General features: G+C 39.6%; 1 protein-coding gene across 4 annotated transcripts in view; it reads left to right on the top strand.

The window, feature by feature from the left end:
• FAM135B (family with sequence similarity 135 member B) overlaps positions 1-13,633 on the top strand; it is a 249,498-nt gene that overhangs the window by 174,448 nt on the left and 61,417 nt on the right. For all 4 annotated transcript variants that reach the window (XM_053958011.1, XM_053958037.1, XM_053958020.1 and 1 more), the window contains one exon: positions 8,740-8,879. In XM_053958011.1, the coding sequence (XP_053813986.1) occupies positions 8,740-8,879 (140 nt within the window). The remainder of the gene's footprint in view (positions 1-8,739; positions 8,880-13,633) is intronic.

The raw sequence follows: 13,633 nt of genomic DNA, 5'->3' as shown, positions 1-13,633 counted from the left end.
AATCTCTCTTCCAGAATTTAATTTTAGTATTGGATCTATCTTTACTCCAGTTCTTCAATGCTAAAAGCACTGATTTTGTGACAAAGTTGTTTCTTTCCTCTCTTTCACTCACTACAGCAGCACAGGGGCGATGAGGGAAAACTCAAATCACCAAGAGCTCTGCTCCAGAATGTGTCAGTGGGTATTTATCAGACACAGTCCTTTTCTGTCCCAAAGTCACCCCACCTAATGTGCTTGGTAGGAGCTGTACTTTAGCTCTTACTAATTTCCACAACTTTTTATGAATTTCTCCCATGTGTTAACACGGACATGAGTGTGACAGCTTTAACTGGTGTGCACCTAAGCCCAGAAAACCAGAGAAAGGCAACCCTCTCAAAACTGGTTTGGAAGAATTTTTATCAAGGAGAAATTAAAATTCCAGACGAAATTTGCAACAGTTACCACTATTTGATTAGTATTGATGGAGACCTATAATTAGCTCTTATTTAAGAAGGCATATGGCTCCAACAGATGGTAAAGGAAAAAAAGAAAGTTAGATAAATAGGGATATTTGCACAAGGTTTTCTAATCTCCTTTGCTTACATTTTTCAGCACAGTGCTTGCTTAGGTTCTGGAAAGATGGACTACTCTTCATGTGAGGAATACTTACATGTCTTAATTTTCTCTAAAGATACCAAAATAGATTGGCCTGCAAGTATTTAAGTATTCTGACAATAACAGGAGATTTGAGGTGTCAAGGAAACTTAGAAAATCTTTTCTTTTTTTTTTTTTTTTTTTTTCTTTTTGGTAGGGGTTCTGAGCAAGAACCAGCTCTACTTGTGGGGTTAGTGGGAATTTCAGATGTTAAAGGCCAAGGAACAGGACATCATATGTGTGGATGGATGAGGGAGATGGTCATCCAAGAGAGAGGTTTGGGTTATGTTTATGGCAGTACCAACCAGGATGCTGTGAGTTGCAGAGATCACTCAGATTAGAGATAGGTGGATTTCAGCTAGTCCAGACTGAGATTTTAAATGCTTTGGGGAGGCCTCATTGCAGCCTTCCAGTACTTGAAAAAGAGAGAGAGAGACTTTTTACACAAATAGGACAATATCAACAGGACAATAGCAACAGTTTTAAACTAAAAGAGAAGAGATTTATATTAGATGTTAGGAAGAAATGCTTTCCTGTGAGGGTGGTGAGGCCCTGGCACAGGCTGCACAGAGAAGCTGTGGATGTCCCGTCCCTGGAGATGTTCAAATCCAGGGTGGATGGGGCTTGAAGCAGCCTGGTCTAGTGGAAGCAGCCCCTGCCCATTGGCAGGGGATTAGAGCTAGAGGGTCTTTAAAATATCTTCCAACACAAACCATTGTGTGATTCTGTGATTATTTTATTAATGGGTTCTTTGATTCTTTCCTGCCAAGGTCAGGATTAAATAGCAAAGTGGTGTTTCTTGTTCAGACTCAGATGTTTATTAATTCTTATCTATGTTACAGTCTCACAAGCTTAGAGTTCTATAGTACTTTGCTCTAACTAGGTACAAAATGACCATATATTTCTCTACACGGTCTTTTAAAGATAAACTGTCCAATTAAGAAATGACACCTATTTTTTTTTTTAACTTTTAACCCAATAACTAATCACCCATCCTCCCAAATGCGGACTTTTCTGTCCAATTACAAAATACCACCAAACCCATAAAGAAGAAGGTGAAGAAGGACCAGCCACAGCCCTAAACCCTCCATCTTAGCTCTATATATATAAATATATTCTAAAACTTTAGACTCTAAGTTTCCTACCATGTGATATTACACACTTCTATTCAAACTACACACCCATCACCCCAGTCCTATCACTCAATTTTGGAAGCCTTCTCCATGGCCTCAGATCAAATGCAATGTTCTCTTGGGGGTCAGTGCCCGACAGCACAGAAAGTCTGAAATTCTCAGCATCCAGGGTTCCAACATTTTATGATACTCTCTCCACCTGTTCATTGCCACCCTCCCTGTTCACCCCTGTTTGACTGACTCTGCAATTGCTTCCAAGTGGCTCGAGGGCGAGGTCATGTGGCTGGGTTCAAACTGCCTTCTGCTGGGATTTACCGACTGCCGGCTTTCCACAGAGGCAGATTCGGAGAGATCACATGAACTGCTGACACCACATGGCTGTGTGGGCAGCAACATAAGGTTTGTGGGTGGGAAAGTTTCAAAACGTTCACAGCTCATTCTCAAGTGAGTGCCTTGCAGTGCCCTCCCTCTGTGCACGAGTAACCTGGGAGAATGAACCCATCTGCCTTTAAAGATTTTCCTGTGTGGAAACACAAGTATGATATGCTTCTCGTGGTCATGAATTAGGCTGAAATACAAATGTTTAAGTGTGCACTAGTATTTATAAAGAAGCATTTACAGTAAAGCTCTTTCTACAACTGCAGTATCTTGATTTTCCTACATTATTGAAGAGCATATCTTGCATGGAAGAAAAACTTAGCATAATCCTGCTTTTCCATTTATCTGAATAGCAGCATAATAATACTGCTTTTCCCAGATAGCAAGAGAGATTCAAGAAGTTACCAGCATTTGAGTAATTATCTAATTTCCAGTGCTATAGTCATAAAGACATTAAAGAGGCTAGACCTAAAGTTAGATCTGTTTTCCATATGGATTTTTCCTGACCGTTTAAGCACTCCTTTTTTATTTTAGACCTCTGACACAGTGTTCATGAAACTGTAGAGAGCTAATTCTAGAGAAAGCTTGTTGTCCTTCTCAAAGGCCTGGAGTTGTAATTTTATATTTAGAATAATAATAAAAAAGTTACTTTCTTTGTTCTCTGCCTTGCTTTGGGGATAGGAAGCAATGTAATATTTTCAGCAGCAGCATATAAGGACTGAATTGTCACAATTCCTCCTTCCTCACTTTGAAAAAGTATTAATTAATAATATTTTTATGGGCTGCAGAATAGAAGACAGAGTTCAGGTAAATCCCATCTCTGCTCTTCCTTTGTTAAACTCAGAAGCTAAACTGTACTAAACAAAAAATGTACAGAGGGGTAGAAGTGTGTTGTTTTGCCCTGAAATTCTCAGCATTCTGTAGCCAAGACCTACAGGTTTAAAAGAAAAGTTGTGTAGGATATAATTTGCTGTGCAGGAGGTTTTAATGTGTTTCCGTTGGAGAAACAAATTTTTCATGTTTCATTTAGATCTCACAGTCCTTGTTATGTGGAGAACTCTAACATTATTAAAAGTTATTCTTAGTGTGATTGTAACTTTAAAATAAACCAAAGAACCAACTCCAAGGGTTTTTTCATGCTTCTAGTGCCTGTTGGAAGCAGAGCTAGAAAGTAATGTGAAATTAAGGATTTTTAACTTTCCTTTCCTAAACTCACCAAAACAAACTCACTTATGGCTTTCAAGGTATCCTTCTGTCAGAGGAACATTCTCTCATGCACTGGTTCTTCAATAAGGGCTGTGTCACAAGGAATTTATGTTTTAAAGCCTTGAAAAAATATATATGAACAGACCTCCATCACTGCTCAAAAATTAATACTGCTGGGCAGATCTGGGTTTGCATACTGGGGTGCTTACCATCCTTGGAAATGTTGTTGGTTGACCTTGATTCCAGTTTTCTTTGGCAGGTAGAGACATCATGAGGAAGCACAATCAAAAATGTAATTATGGAAAGATTCCAGCTGGTGAGCTTGGAGCACTCCAGTCATTGACACAGCAGACACAATGCAGAGGGCACAAGGACCAGCCAGTCCTATTGCTTTGCAAACAGCAAGGGCTCATGTGACTCTGGTGCCTCTGGGGAAATAATTTATCTCAAGTCTCATCAAGACTTTGCCATTTCAGAGTCTCTCCTTGGCAGAAATCAGAGGTTGAGATATGCATGTGTCATTGTTTGCTCCATGGGAGAGTTACTGATCTAGAACAATCATGAAACTTTTCAAACCGTTTTTATAGCAGTTAGAAAAAAATGAGTAAAGGAGTGATCAAATAAAAGAATTTTAAAGGAAAGTGACATACTTTAGGCATGATGAAAGCGGAGAAAGAATGCTATAAATGCTCAGAGTTGAAAAATGTATAATTTGGATTTCCTGGAGTGAACAATTGGGATAATTGACCGTTGGAGTTTGGGAGAAGGAGTGCTAATCTTTCTGGTGTGTGTATTAGGCTCCTAGAAAGTTCAAGGGAACAGTTCTGACCTGCAGAATATTGCCACCACCTTCCATTACTTTTCCCTAGAAATGTTTCCCTCTCCTCATATGAATGGGAGTGGTGTGAGGGTTCTTTTGGGGGAAATTACACAGATGAGAATATTTGAAAAGCAGGAAAGTTTGAGTCCCTGTCACAGCTTTGCACCAGCTGAGGGACAATGCCAGTCTGTCCAGCAACACTTCCAGTGTTTCTGAACTTCAGTTTCAGTGAACAGAAGTTCAGTATTCAGAAAACACTTTCAGTGCTTCCAATTAGAAATGCCAGTTTTTCTGGCATATAACACTCCTTCAAAACACAAATAGCACAACAGTCAAGAGAAGATTATTTCAATATCTACTTTATCAAATTATACCTACTGCCAACATCAAAGCTATGGTTAAGTGGGTTTGATCAGGGGGTTTGATTGGGGTTTGTCACATGTCTTAGAACAAGGCTAAGGTTTCTGGTGGTCTTCCCTTCCCCTTCCCCTTCCCCTTCCCCTTCCCCTTCCCCTTCCCCTTCCCTTCCCCTTCCCCTTCCCCTTCCCCTCTGCCTCAGACATCCACCACCCCAACCCACCTCAGTGCCTTTGTCCTGGCAGTGGTTAGAATTATATGGTTTCTAGTCTCACTAAATTAGTTTTTAAATACATAACAAAATTGTTTACAGGTCACCTAGCCATCAATTCCTTTCTTGTAAGATTATCTGGAGAAAAATTTTCAAGGGCCTCCAGGATCTAAATAACCCCTCTCTTAATCTTTAAAGAGATGAGTAATTTGTGTATGATGTGCTGCAATAATATTTAGAATCCTCCATCTATAGAAGCAGCCAGATGGGAAAGTTAGATAGACTAGAGTGTATCTGGGGACACTTGGAAGATGGTATATGGGGAGAGAGGGAAAGCAGGACATGCTATAGTGACTGGTCTGTGCCAGCACCCTGTGCATGAGAGCATCCATAAGTGCAAAGAGCCTTTTCCCCCATCCTTTTTAAAAATGCCATTTTTCAATAGCCTGTGGAGGAATTTCTAAGAATGATGGTGGGATGGTGTAGAAAGAGTAGTAAGAGAGGGATGCATAAACTGGCTTTTCTCATCCTCTGAATGCCTGTGGAACACAACTCTCCTCTTCATACTTGCAACGGCTCTCACAGCCCTGAGAGCTCTTTTGCTTTCCAGATAAACTGAAGAACTATTCAACCCAAAGATAATAAGCAGTGAATGGAATAGACACTTAGGAAGGAAATCAGGATTCTTTGTAGCATAAGGAATACTGCGCATGTCTCAATAAATCTCCTGACAGGGAAATTTACTGATCAAACATTAATTACCATAAAATTACACTTTCTTTTTGAATTCACCAAAGCTCAAGCCTTTGAAACTGTGGAATAAATGCAGGTCAGTAGAGTTTTAGCTCCAGATCTCACCTGGGAGTGGGAGCTCCCAGCAGTTTCCACACAGTGTGTCTGTCTCCTTTGGGCTGCCTGCGACTGCTGAGATTTTTGAACAGCTGAGGTTGTACTAGAAAGAGATGTGGGAAAACCCATAGTTCCAATCTGCTCTCTCACACCCTCCTTTGTGCTTCGTGCCAAAGGACAGAGGTCCTTGTGTAAACATAGGGATACATCTGCTGTGAACAGGGGGTACACCTGCTGTGTCTTCTGCCACCAACACTCTGAACAGTGGCAGCTGTGACAAATGCCAACCTCAGTGCCACTGACTGCCACCTGGGGTTTAGAGAGACATAGGTTTCAGAAGGAATCCCAGGAACTGTGGAAAGTTTGGAAAAAGTACCGGGATTATGATGTTCTCATGGAGTAGGCTAATGAAGGATATGTTTGGAGCAGCAACTGCTTCTATTTAGTGCAAGAAGCTCAAGAAGGGTGAGGTAGCCTAGTCCCTGTCTGTACCTAAAGCACAGAATACACCAGTAAGTGCTGCAGCCTGAAGGAAAATATCTGTGAGATGTTGTCATTCCCCTTTGCTTTGAGAGGCAGGATCCCTGCATTGCTGTCAGCATTGCCAGGTCTGCCAATCTGTTCTCTGAGGAAATTCCTGCTGCAGCCTTAGGTCGTTCTCTAAGAGGGGGGAGAAGGCACCCGTGGCTACTTAAGTAGGCAGGGATGGATGTGTTTAGGGGAGGATCAGTCACTCTTCTGCTGTAGTTCTCTGCCAAGTGTCTGCAAAGTAGGACTCCCTGCCTAAAACTGAGTGATTTTTGGCCCTGTAACATCATACTCTGATTTGGGGCAGCCCCAAACACTGTACCGTGATGCTGACTTTGACCTTTCCAGCAAGAGAAATGATTCCTTATACCACCTTGCAAATCCAGCTCCTAAAGCAATTAAACACAAGGAGTGGTCTGCTCAGGAATGTGTTTGAAAAGAAAACGAGATTAAACTTTCTATCTGAGAAGAGTGCCAGTATATCAATATCCAAATCAAATAACATAAAGTTTCCTTTGTCGGCCAGCTAGGAGTAAGAATGTGTTATACCTCTAATATGATTTTTGCCATGTCTATAATATCATGAGGTTTCAATTAAAATAAATATGGCTGCATGCTTTTGAAGAGCTAATCAGGCTGAAACATTCTAGCCTCACTGGTGTAGCACATGAAAACAAATATGCATTTATCTAGGCTGCCTGGATTCATGCATAACTAGTGTGCAGATTGGGTGGTGGGAAGACAATAGCAGGATGAACTACGTGGGCTGCTCTGGGGTGTGCTTGATAAAAGTCAGTAATAGGAAAATTATTTGAATGTAGCCTGGATGACACCACTATGATTCTGCTAATTAATTAGATCAAGGTTTATTGGTCTTATTGTCATTTAGTCAACTCTGCCCCATATGATTTTTTCTTTTTTTGAGATATTTCAGTGCCCATGCTATTCCAGTTCCAGCAGACTGGTACCACTAAACTAACTTTTATAATGACAAAGCTCCATTCACTTGTCTACTTTTCTTCAGTACTTTTTAATTTGTTTTTTGTTTGTTTGTTTGTTTGTTTTGTTTTGAAGTCCTTTATGTTATTTTATTTTTATATAACCAAACTTGACCTCATAAAATATTTAACCCTCTGTCAGTCTTGACTCACTGACCTATGATAACAAATTATATACAAATCTCAGCAGAATATACCGGTCCTGATTTGAAACTCTTGACAAAACAGTAGCCCCTGGACTTTTATCTTACCACAGCTTCTGGTTCCAAAACAATTCTGCAAAGGGGCAAATTCCAAGAAGTACCTTCTGAAAAACTATGCTTTCTAAAACAATTGCTTTCTGACTTTTTGATGATGATCACACATCTGTCTCTCTCTGAAGGACTAATCCTGGTACACCTTTTTTAAGCACCCCTTCTCAGGAGAGTTCCAAAGTACCATCTGCTAAAGGACTATATTTCAAAAGCTGAGATTCCTACAGGACTGAGTGCTGGAAGGGGACAAAACCAGCTCTGAGTAAATTTTGCGACCTGTTGTTGCTCTGGGGCTACAGAAGTAGAATTAGCAGGGGATTCTGATTACCAGCCAAGACAAACCTTGAAATTTCCTAACTCTGTGCCCAATTGTTCATTTAAAAGTCACACTGTCATTGCAGGCCCCTCTAGAAGGCATTCACTGTAATACAGTGAATGTTCCCTCCAATGTGAGTTTGTATAGCTCAGCAAGCCACAGTTTTTTTTTCCTCTTACTGAAAATGGAATTGCTCAAAAAGCTGTTGACTTGAAGCAAAAATTTTCCTCAGTATAAAACATGCATTTTTTTTAATGATGTCCTAAATTCTATAGGCTCCATTGTAACCAAAACAAAATACATACACTGGAGGCACCTAAAAGTTAAAAAGGATAAATCCCACCTGAATTTATGTGATGTTTATTTGTGATCATTTGATACATTGGCACACAGGTGATGCTATTGGCTGAATTTGTTGTGGAGAAGCTTAGAGTTTTGGTTCTTGAGTTCCTTTGATTTATGCAAGTTTTTTTGGACCAAATTGGCATCTCTCACATGTGCCAAGGACATGAAGGAATACACAGGCATCTTGAAAAAAAATATTTATTTTTATGTTTCGGTATTTTAAGATGCCTCTGCTTTTCCAGTTTCTACATACAAGATCTGCTATTGACTATTGTCCCCCCTCCCAAATAGTAACTTCTGGGAGTACCAGAGATGAATAGAAAACTCCCTCTTCTAAAAGATGCCCATTGCAGATAAAAGATGAAGTTTCACAGGTGAACTGCCACAGTCCTCACGGTGCTGGGTGCACCGAGTTAAGCATTTGGTGCTTTACCTTTTAGTAGAAATAAAGTTAATAGGATAAGTGCTGTGACAGGATCAAGTATTCTCACTTTGAAATCCAGTCTGCCTACAGTTTAGCATTTGTTTTCTTTAAATACCATGTCTGTGAACCTGCAACCCACAATAACAGCCTGCTCTACTACCATTAATTATTGAAAATGCAAGTGTTTAATTACAAGTACTACTTAGGTAACCCTGGAGTGAAATCATAGGATACAAATTAATCTCCCTGCTGAAATCACACCAGGAGTATGTCTGTGTTTTGTGCAGGTGATTCCAGCCTTTGCTCGACCTGCGTTCACGAAAACAATGTTTACAGCAGAATATTTCAGATTTTGTACAGAAATGAAGAGATCATTCTTAATGAGACCATGAACTTCAGAGTGCACCTGCTTCTGGATGGTGAAAGGGTGAGTTGTTTTGGAATGCACATAAAAATCAGCAGGGCTGGGATTCCTCTTACTTAACTTCAGGTGTGTATTGCAGGTATCTCCATTTCAGAAGTCCATGTGCTGCCAGAGGTCTCATGAATGCAGCTGCTGGAGGGAAAAGCACAGTTTTTCCCTCCAGCAAAACTGGAGGGAATACACCAGCAGCTGAATTAGGAGGAGATTGGCTGTCCTGTACCCATAAATACCTGTGATTTATTTGTACATGTTGACACTTCATGAGGTCAGAGAGACCCTCTACATTGTGCCTGTTTATGAGGAGCAGGCTACACCTTGGATTTCCAGTGGAATAAGATGTTGACATACTCTGGTAAATCATAATATCAGAAAATCACGTATCTCAACCATAATTTGTCATTTGTGTCCTGGATCACTCACTTAATACAGCTGTGCTGATCAGCCCCACCTGAGAAAATTGTGAGTCTGATGCTTCTTTTTAGGACCCACTACTACTGCCATCCATTCATATTACCCTCTTCTCCTCCTCTCTTGTGACTGAAATTTTCTACAGCTACCCAGCCCCTTTCCATCCTTCAGGGGTCTCCTGGCCTTTGTCCTTGGTGCTCCTGGCTGCAGGAGCCCATGGGAGAGCTGCTGGAGCTTTCCCTTCCTTAGAGTCCATGTACAACCCTTTTGCTTTCTGCAGTACCTCAGAAACAACATGTCCATCCTGAGACATCCCCTCTTTCCATCCACTCATTCAGGCAACAGGAACATTCACACAAGGTAAAAACATGATCTGGGACACCCAGCTTGTAGAGCACCTGTGTTTTTATCTTACTGATGTGAAACCAAAGTCTTTCAGCAGCAATTCCTGTTGCCAGGAGCTACAAGGGTAGAGCAATCTTTGTTAATGGAGAGCACTGTTTTGCTGAAATCTTAAATAGGAAGGGGAGAGAGTGTCACAGTAGAATGGCATTCAGGCATGTCCCATTTGCCATCACTGTGCTTTGCCAGCCCAAGGACTGGTACAAAATATATGGCATTGGTACTTGCTCTTGGTGGTGACAAGAGACACCACAACAGCATCTTTGCCAAGTCAGCTTGTCATCAAAAGGGAGGCACCATGAGTTACACAGCCAGTGTGAATCATGTGCTGTGTGCTGAACTCGGGGCCAGAGACACCCACCTGTCCTTTGTATAACTTTCTATTTGATCACAATGAGATTTAAAATCTCTTTTTTGTCCTATTTCAAAGCATATATATATACATGTTATATAGAGATCTAAATTAAAACAGCCTGAGAACCCAATTTAAGCTTAACATGCTTCCTTTTCTCTCCCACTTTCCTTTTGCTGTTTTGGTTTGGTTTGATTTCTTGTTTTTAATGATGGTGTAGTCAATTTATTCCTCCCTAGAATTGTTGGTTTGTGCTTATGTGAAAAATTACTAAATGCAAATCTATCAATATTTATTAGGTAGATGTCCCAGCATGCTTTATCCAATATTAATTTTATCCTTCCTCTGTGGAGTACCTGTGACTAAATATCCCTCCCCTCAAATTACAGGAGTTTTCACTGTGTTGAGCAGGGATGATTTCTGATGATTTTTGCATTATTATACAGGAATGTTCACTTCATGAAATGGAAAATAAAAAATAACCCACAAGATGCCTCATAGCTAAAACTCATTGTGACTCTTGATGTGCTGTATGCAGCACCACTTGGCTTTCCATAGGAGATTCCTTGGGAAAAGGACAGCTGCCCAATTCTGTACTTACAGAGTGGATTTGAGATAAACATAATTCTTCTGTGTGGCGAAGTAACTTTGGGTTTTCATGAATGTAGAATAAGAGGATAAACAGGTCTGTTGTTCCAGATGAGCTGCTAAAGGCACTCTAAAGAATCAAATACAAAAAATAAAGATCTGTAAAACTCTTTGTGTGTTGAGCAGATTAGCACAATTCACTTCTGTTTAATGATTTTAGGCTTCTTTTTTCTGCTTTGATTTCTTGCCCTCCACAGCTTTACAAAGTTGATATAAATATGGGAGAGACTGAAGCGTGCCACTACTACATCCACAACTATTCAGAGACAGTTTTGTATCGTTGTCACATAATCTCCTGTGCTGGATGAAATCTGCAATATGGTGTTGGCAAGTCAGCTAGAGATTTTTAAAGTGTTTTAAATATCATCTGTGTTCATAACTCTTAATTTATTTAGCACACAACAGATGTGAATCCTTTTTTGTGCCTCTTGTGTGCTATGGTGATTTTCCTTGGTTGAGAGTGAAAGTTCTGTTCACTGTTTTTGTCTGTGGATGGAAGTTATGATAAATAGACAAAGGAGTTAGTCTGGGTAATGCAAGTATTGAGTTCATACACTCCATGCAGTTTGTGCTGTCAGAGCTGGAATTATCCAATATTATATTAGGAGAGCATTGCTCCTCCTGTTGCTCAGGTAGTTTTGCTGATGAGATGTTTTCCTGAGATAGACGCAGACAAAAAAAAAACCCCAAACAAACTAAAATAACCAAACAAGAAAACAAATGTGAATGTCCATATTAGATTATTTGCTATTTTTTTTTAATTCTCCCCCTCCTCCTCTAGCATAACCCTAGATATGCTTAAAATATGTAAATACTTTTATTTTTGCCTGGTATTAAACAGAAGGAAGCCCTATTATTTGCCTAGAAGTGGCACTGAACATGCCTTTCACCATATAAATGCTACTTTAAAACTCTTTGGTTTATTTGATGTTTTTTTCCTATATTGCCCCAACATACAGCATTTCTTGAATTCAAAGGAAACAATATTGCAGGGATGGGGCAGAATTTATTGCTACAAAGAACTCTAATTTATTTTCTTAAGATTTTGCTTTCTTTCTTATTAGAGAAGAAGCTTTGCCTCTTTCATCACGCAGTAGAATAGATAACTTGTCTGGTTTCTTCCTTGCTGGCCCTATTCAGGGAAAATTTAGTAGCAGGGAGAGAATAGAGTGAGGCAAGCTGGAATAAGACAGTATATTAGGTTTTGTATTTTCCAGAGAAATTTAAGTGATCTGGGACATCCAGTTCATTCAGTTTGACACTCTGGCTAAATGGTTATATATCAGTGAAGAAAAAAGGAAAATGTTACCTCTGTAGTGAAAGCTTTGATTGGTTTTATGTGGGGTTTTGCACTATTCTGTACTATATACACTATAATCAGTGTGCTTTCAATACAGTTTTGGGATTAAAAATGTCTAATTTATGCAGTTTACTGCATGACCCCATGCAGTGAAGAGTATCTCTTGGTCTCTCAGGCGTCTGCTCACTGCTTCAAGGTGTTTGGGGTGAGTGTCACCAGCTCTGAACTTGTTTGGAACACAGACTCAGGTCTCAGTGGCTGTTGCAGGTGCTCAGCATGGCTGGGTACAGACCCAAACTTTCATCTCCTTTATTTGGAGGAGGAGGAGGTTTGCTTTGTCTGAAGCACTATACTGAATTCCTAGTTTAAATTCAGAATGTAGCTTCAGTAATGATTACTTTTTTTGTCACTGCCAGCAACTGTGATTTTTAGTGATAGAAACTCATTAAAAAGGAAAAAGGGTTTTTTTTGTTATTGTTTTTGTTTTTGTGTTTTTTTTTTTTTTTAATGAAAGGCATACTTCCAGGTATTTTGAGACAATCACAAAAGAGAAAGCACATTTTCAGTATATAGAAGTGGGAATTTTCCCTTCACATCTCTATGCCTGTGGCCATGCTAAAAGAAATACCATATGACTTCAGAAGGGATTAAATATAACATCTTTCAGAATTTCTTCAAAGCACAACCAATCATTGACTCTCAATTTTCTTACTTCAACAGGAACAGATTGTACATTGTTGATCCAGTTTCACCTTTGGAATACCTGGCTAGACATGGTTTATGCTATTTGTTTTATGAATCCTTCCTGTCAGAGCAGGGTAGATGCCTCTGATGTTGCCTTCAGTGCATTTTTAGTGTAGTCTGTGCTCTGTTGTTAAGAAGATGATGATCATCTTTGGAAAGCAGAGTTCATCTTGCCTATTTTAAGCTGTCTAAGATGCAAATGTATCTAGACCAAGATATTTCTCTAAGCTCTACCTATTGTCAATGGAAAGAGACAGGAACAAACAGAAAATAATTGTCCTTCTCCAGTGGGTACCTCAGGGTGTAGCAGGTCACTCTCTGCCTCTGCTTGCTGCTTGCCACTGACAGAAAACAGAACCCATACATCTCACCTCGCCTTTTTGTGGTGAAAAAAGGTTGTATTTATAATATCACACCCCCGGTGAATAACTTCAATTTTTCCACATTTATTTCTGTGCACTTCCTGCTGTGTTCTGTCATGCTATAAAGGATGTTTACATTCACAGAAAAAGACTATTTTGGTTATAAAATGTGTAATCTTTTTGTTCATATTTCCATTTAGGTTGTTAGAAAATATTTTTTTTTAATTCTATTAAACCTATTTTTCTTGGGGAAGAATTGAAATTTCAAAGGAGTGAATAAGAAAGTGCTGGACATCTTAATCCTCTTCTAATTTATTTATTTCCATTGATTACAGTTGTTTTAACTGTGCCAAGCTGGGATGTGTTATCCAATTTAGTTCTTTCCTGGTGAAGGTAATGAAGTACCAGCTCTAGCACTGTCTCCAAAAATCCAATAAAACGATTTTATTGAACAATAAAAAAAGGGTAATTTTACGGGTGGGACCTGTTAGATGAGTTAGAATGGAGGTACCAGTGAGTCACACATGATTTCTTCAGTGGT

The sequence above is a fragment of the Vidua chalybeata genome, chromosome 1 (assembly GCF_026979565.1).
Source record: "Vidua chalybeata isolate OUT-0048 chromosome 1, bVidCha1 merged haplotype, whole genome shotgun sequence".
NCBI lineage: Eukaryota > Metazoa > Chordata > Aves > Passeriformes > Viduidae > Vidua > Vidua chalybeata.
Note: the sequence above shows the minus strand (reverse complement) of the source record. Positions and strands in the feature narration are given on the sequence as shown.